Raw genomic sequence first — 6,000 nt, 5'->3', positions numbered from 1 at the left:
TTAACGTGTTCCTGGCCGTGAATGAGCAGTGAGGGATCGTTTCCGTGAAAGCATCTACTGGACCTTCGTTTATACGGTCTCATCCAAAACACGTCCCACAGTGGGATTCCAACCCTAAAGATCAACTCTTTACGCCGCGACTCGAGTGCAGACGGGGCTAGTATTGCTAATGCAATATTTCATGTTTTTAGAATGCTTATTTCATGAAGTTGGTTGAGAATAAAATAACAGGAAGTGACATTTAAGTTAGGCTGGGCCTCAGAAATGAAACAACAAGAAAAGCTTTAAAACAGATAGAATTTATTTTTAGGTCATATTAAGAGAACTGCGTACATCCTTTAGATCTTGCACAGCGGTGGGTATTAAATGTTGAACCACGTTATGGATCCTGACAATACCGGCCTGTCCTCCTGAGGCCACCCAAACACAACTCTGGATGTTCGGATTCATCTCAATCTGAAACAGAAAGAACCACACGAGCTTCGCATAAAAAAATCCACTACGTAAATTGTTTTGAAGGAACACCTGTTTTTTTCAACAGCTGTTTGTTATTTAAGACCCTTTAGTTTACCCTATATACGGCACGGAAAGCTAAGCTTCTGACGTCATCTGCAGCAACTGTGATCTTTGGAATTTTCTTTTTAGGCTGAAAGTAACAATACTAAATCATAAGGCTAAAAATTTTAACGATCAAAATCCTGTAATATCATTGGCACAATGTCATTTATTATATTATTAGTGTATTATCACTTAAGTTTCAAAATCAAATCAGTGGAAATAGATGGGTTGGGCATTCAAACAAATAACAAAGTATTTTCATGTATGAATAAATTAATGTTAAGGAAGAATTCTGATCAGGTTTCTTAACAAATAAAATAATGAATTAACTTTTACACCAACGCATGCTTATAATGAAGTGCCAGGGACAAAAATTTTTACGTAATTAATTTTTTTTTATTACATGCATTAAAAATGTATTTAGATATTTATATCAGGTTTCATATTTAGATAGTTTAGTAGCAGTAACTAAAACAAAAAAAACTATATTAAATGTGATAACTTTTCTATCATCAACTTTTCTAATCAATGTACAATGTAGCAATATAGTCTTATAACGTTTATGTCTTCTGGTTGATTTGATACTCAGGAGCATGCTCTATATAAGAACAAATTTTAAAAAGATGCAAGCTATTGACAAACAAGTTGTTGAAACAAGGATATCAACAGTAATGTTTAAAGTCAGTGTTTTGCAAACTCTATGGTCAATATAGAACAATAAATTATATTCACATTCAATCAATGTCTAAGTATCCTTTAACTTTTCTAATATAAATTTATAAGAGTCGCTTGTTTTAGAATACCCAGTACATTGAACTAGTACAAGGTACTGAGAGCAAGCTAAACAAATTACCCAATGCTCTCTTGCATTTTTTTTAAAGAGCACATATACAATTTTGGAAAAGTGACCTAAACCTAGCCAAAAAAGAAAAGAAAAAAGATGCATTCTCTGGAAATGGGAAACATTAGAATGAAATATCAACATTCAGTGTTTCTCAATGATCGGAAATGAAAAACACATTTTCTGACAGTTACATGTACCTTGAACTTGCCATAATACCTTAACTCAAAATAATGATATCTTCAGCTCCAAAAGTTTAAAGTTCTAAATTCCAATATTTATCCTTTGAAGAGAAATTCGCTGGACCACAGATTTCATACTTTTTAGCCATTGACTTTTAATTTACTAGAATGATCTTGAATCAAGGTAATGGCAAACCTTTAGGACAACAGTAATATTTGAGTGAAATATAACCTTCCAATGTTTTCCTTTTAAAGTTATAGATCAGATACAGATTCCACACTTTTATGACAGTTTCCTTGCATTTGTAAAGATGACCGTTCGTCAGAACACAACACATCTTTGAGTTATTAGTAACATTTGTCGCATATATCAACTTCTAATAAGCCTACATTTAAGTATTATAGACCAGAAATGAATAATACACATTTTTTGCCACTCAGCAGCCATCTTCCCAAGTCAAGAGTTTCTGATCCGCTCCGCTCCACATAAACAGGGTTTATGTGGAGAGGAGTGGATCAGAAACTCGAGACTTGGGAAGATGCTCAGCAGCCAGTGACCTTGAACTTGCAAATTTAGTGATTTTTTTCCTTAAAAATTATTTTACTGTACGTGTACTTTAAAAAGAGGGATTAATATTTTAGTGGCTTTGGCGTGGAAATCGATGAGCTAATTCATGAATACCGCAAAGAAACCATTTATCAATACCATACACGGCACAAACATATGTAGCATTAATTCATGATTACACCAACAACTCAATACCCAGTGCGCTAAATTTTGAATACAATTTTTGTACATGTACAGTATTTTTAGCAAGTAATGATTTCAGCAATTTATATGATGCTCGGAAAGATAATGGTAACAATATGTGGTAATAAGGACTCATGGCAATTGATTCTAACCTAGGACACAGAAAATGACAGTGACCTTGAAGGCTCAGTTGCTATCATTTTCTGTGTCTTCGGTCCATCTCACTTGAAATGATTCCTTGTAACAACATATCGACCTACACTAAAGTCAATAATTCCAATTCATTTCAATAGTGGGTGTTGTTATATAGTGGTTTAGTGAAATGATGGCCATTATTGAAATAATTATATCATTGGTGAATGTTATTTCAACAGCGGTTGTTACCTGGTTTTGAAATGCACTTTGAACCACTATTGAAATTATTATTTCAATGTAATGATGAAATATCTTCAGCTCCAAAAGTTTAAACTTCTAAATTTCAATATTTATCCTTTGAAGAGAAATGCACTAGAAAACAAATTTCATACTTTTTAGCTTTTTGAAATTATCATTTTTTTAATACTGAATGTTATTTTAAAAAATTGTTGCAACACTGTTGTTTATTCATAAGATTTTCCCATTTTATACATGTGTATTCATATGTAAAATTTTGAATTGCCTTTTATGGTCCAATCCTATAAACAGGGGCCATGATCTGAATAAAATTAAATCTAAACTACAAGAAAATGCTTCTGTATCACTAACTATGGCTTTGCTGTTTTACAGAGAAAGTTTTAAAAATCTGTCCTCTTGATTCATATGTAAAACTACATATTCATGGCACCTGGCATAAAAATATCTGGAATTAAGGGCTAAATGAAAAATTTTTTTTACAACTTTACTCACACCATTATGTGTCACAGAAAGTTAAGTTATTTACAAATTTAGTATACATTTAAGATGATCTGTGAATTCAGTATAATTTTGGCAGGGTCATTCTAGCACATATTAAGTAATTTCAAAGATTGACGTCTCCATATGAATGAAAAATTCTCGAGAGGGACATTAAACAATATACAATCAATCAATCAATTTCAAAGATTTCATTAATAAAGTAATTCAGTGATGAAGCCCTTCAAAGTAAAAACCCAAACCTGTAATGCATCATATTCTCTATATTCCAGGTATATCTTATTCCTTCCACTTTCATAAGAATTGAAGACTGTTGAATCTACGTTTTTCTTTTTTCCTTTCTCTGTTTTAAGATGCTCCTTTGGTTCTGAGATGTGGGCTTCATCAAAATTCTTTTCCTGGATCTCTGTCTCAAATAAAGTCTGTAAAAGTCATAAAATAGAGGCTGAATGAGTACATAAGATCTCAATCAAACATATAATAAGAAAATTTGTGGTCAAATTAGGTCTGAATAAGATGTAAATTAGAAAAAATAAGTGGTTGACTATTTTTCACTTTTCACTGTTTCCTCCATAAACTTTCTATTGTTGCCATCTTCACCTGAACACAATGAATATCCCTCAATTCAGGCTGTGATAGATTTAACAAGTTTTATTCTAATTTAATTTATCTCAATAGCCCATTTTATTTTATTGTTGGTACGAAACAGAGCTTACAATTTCCTTGTTTATTTTTGATTGATATACAAGACAAACACACACATCTTCATGACAGGGCATAAAAATAAATATTGACAAGTCAGTGTCTTTTAAAAGAAAGGACTACAATATGTGGACCATATGCACGTGTTTCTCATCGAAATTCAAGAAAATTTCTAGGTTAAGTGAATATTCATGTACATGTAGGTTTGCTCACATTTTCTACAATGAACTGCCTACTTTGAATGATAGTACTTTCATAGCAAATTTGTTAAATTTCATCTCCGATTGTCCTTATAGTTTTGTCATTTTAAAAAATTAGGCTATTTTGATACACTGTACATGTAACCCATAATGGCTGGGACTTGTCAACTGTTCTGGATTTATACGGAAGTAAGTATCATTGAAAAAATAAATCAAAGAAGAAGAATTTCAAAGAAATAATATATTTTCACTATATAATATAATCTACATATACGTGTAGTCCCACCCCAGCACTAGAAATCCTGACCCTGGGGCCATTAAATTTTGGAAGAGGTAGTCTTATTCAACATAACTATGCACTTGGTTACCATAGTTTTTTTTAATGCCAAGAGCAGAAAAGAAGAATTTCAAAGAAATTTTGCATTTTCACAATATAATCAATAGAGCCCCACCCTAACACCGGAACCCCTGATCCTGGGGCCATGAAATTCACAATTTTGATAGAGGACTCAATGCTAATTACAATCATACAAACAGCCTGACTGCTTGATGTCCAGTAGTAAAGAAGATTTTTTAGAGATTGCACTAATTTTAGTGGATTTGGCCCCATCCCAAGGGCAGCTAGGATCATGAAATTCACAATTTTTGTTTCCCTTTACCTTTAACATTTTTAACGTTATTTTGTCAGTTTGTATCTAATTGGTAATTCAGATATCCGGACGCTTCACATATCCGGACAAATTGACAAGGAACCAAAGCGTCCGGATAAATGAGGCTCCACTGTATTGCTGTTTTAGGTCAATACAATGATTAAAAAACTGTTGAGTACAATGTTTTCCTTGCCCTTTTGGTTCTGGCAGTCAATATTATACTCTACAGATAGCCAAATCATCGGCCTCAAAAGCAGCAACCGACAGATTGAGGCCTTCAACTGGAAAAAGACAACACCCAGATATTGATACATGTACAAATAGAAACTGGAAGTTGTCAAAATTTTTTTTTTTGTGTGTAATTATCAGGAATTTGCCTTACTTTTAGTTTTATAAGAATAAAAACTTTGAGTGCTGAGTGTCATGTCTCTCTGTGGTGACTGATAGTGGCACTTATCAATTTTACCTCCTATAGTCATTCCTGGTATTTAGTATTGGACTTTTACGAGAAGCGCTGACTTTTACAGTTGACGGCTTACTTGTAAACTGGACAGTGTATGGAAGCTCTTTTACTATATAAATATTTAGTTTGACGTTTAATTCAATGAAATAATGGATTTTTCAAATGCACATAAATTGTATAAGTTGTTTTTGAAGGAAATGACAACCACCCTTCCCTAAACTACTGGCCTAAGCTTCTGACACCATACCTGTGACCATTTCAAAGGCTTTCTTATTCATTATCAATTCTGTACGTCTATATATGATACAGGTTTAAATGTCTAAGTTAACAGTCAAATGTAAAAAGTCAGTGCTTCTCGTAAAAGTCTATTGGTAAGTTCATTAAATTCTGATAGAAAACTGAACTGAATGAGTAATATACTTCCAGAGTATTCAATATTTTTTGAGATGGCATTGATTCTAGTATGTATATATGAACCAGGCTATAAAAGCAAAGAAAACACAAGGGACCAAAATTATTAAATTTTTTTTACCAAAGTTCTGCGATGAAAACGCTTGACTTCTTCCCTTTTCAGATGAGGCATAACAGATCCAATAACATTTCCTGTGTTGTTAGTTGCTAGAATAATCATAAGCCAGTTGGAACACGTTAACCCCTAAAATTAAAAATATCTTACCATTAAAAGTATATTATTTACAGTTAAACCACTATATATACATCACAATGCTCATAAGTATTTATGCTGGGCAATAAATTTAAAAG

At 32.6% G+C, this 6,000-nt stretch overlaps 1 protein-coding gene across 1 annotated transcript in view; it reads right to left on the bottom strand.

The window, feature by feature from the left end:
* Positions 1-283: 283 nt before the first annotated feature.
* Positions 284-6,000, bottom strand: part of LOC134261614 (uncharacterized) — a 64,156-nt gene continuing 58,439 nt past the window's right edge. The window contains exons 21-24 of the mRNA XM_062744038.1: positions 5,771-5,893; positions 3,466-3,645; positions 572-646; positions 284-456 (exon numbers count right to left, since the gene is read on the bottom strand). Of these exons, the coding sequence (XP_062600022.1) occupies positions 307-456; positions 572-646; positions 3,466-3,645; positions 5,771-5,893 (528 nt within the window). The 3' untranslated portion in view covers positions 284-306. The remainder of the gene's footprint in view (positions 457-571; positions 647-3,465; positions 3,646-5,770; positions 5,894-6,000) is intronic.

The sequence above is a fragment of the Saccostrea cucullata genome, unplaced genomic scaffold (genome assembly GCF_032062105.1).
Source record: "Saccostrea cucullata isolate Sc308-1 unplaced genomic scaffold, CSIRO_AGI_Scuc_v1 ctg1944, whole genome shotgun sequence".
NCBI classification, from domain to species: Eukaryota; Metazoa; Mollusca; class Bivalvia; order Ostreida; family Ostreidae; genus Saccostrea; species Saccostrea cuccullata.
The sequence above is the reverse complement of the archived record's forward strand: the minus strand, read 5'-3'. Positions and strand labels throughout refer to the sequence as shown.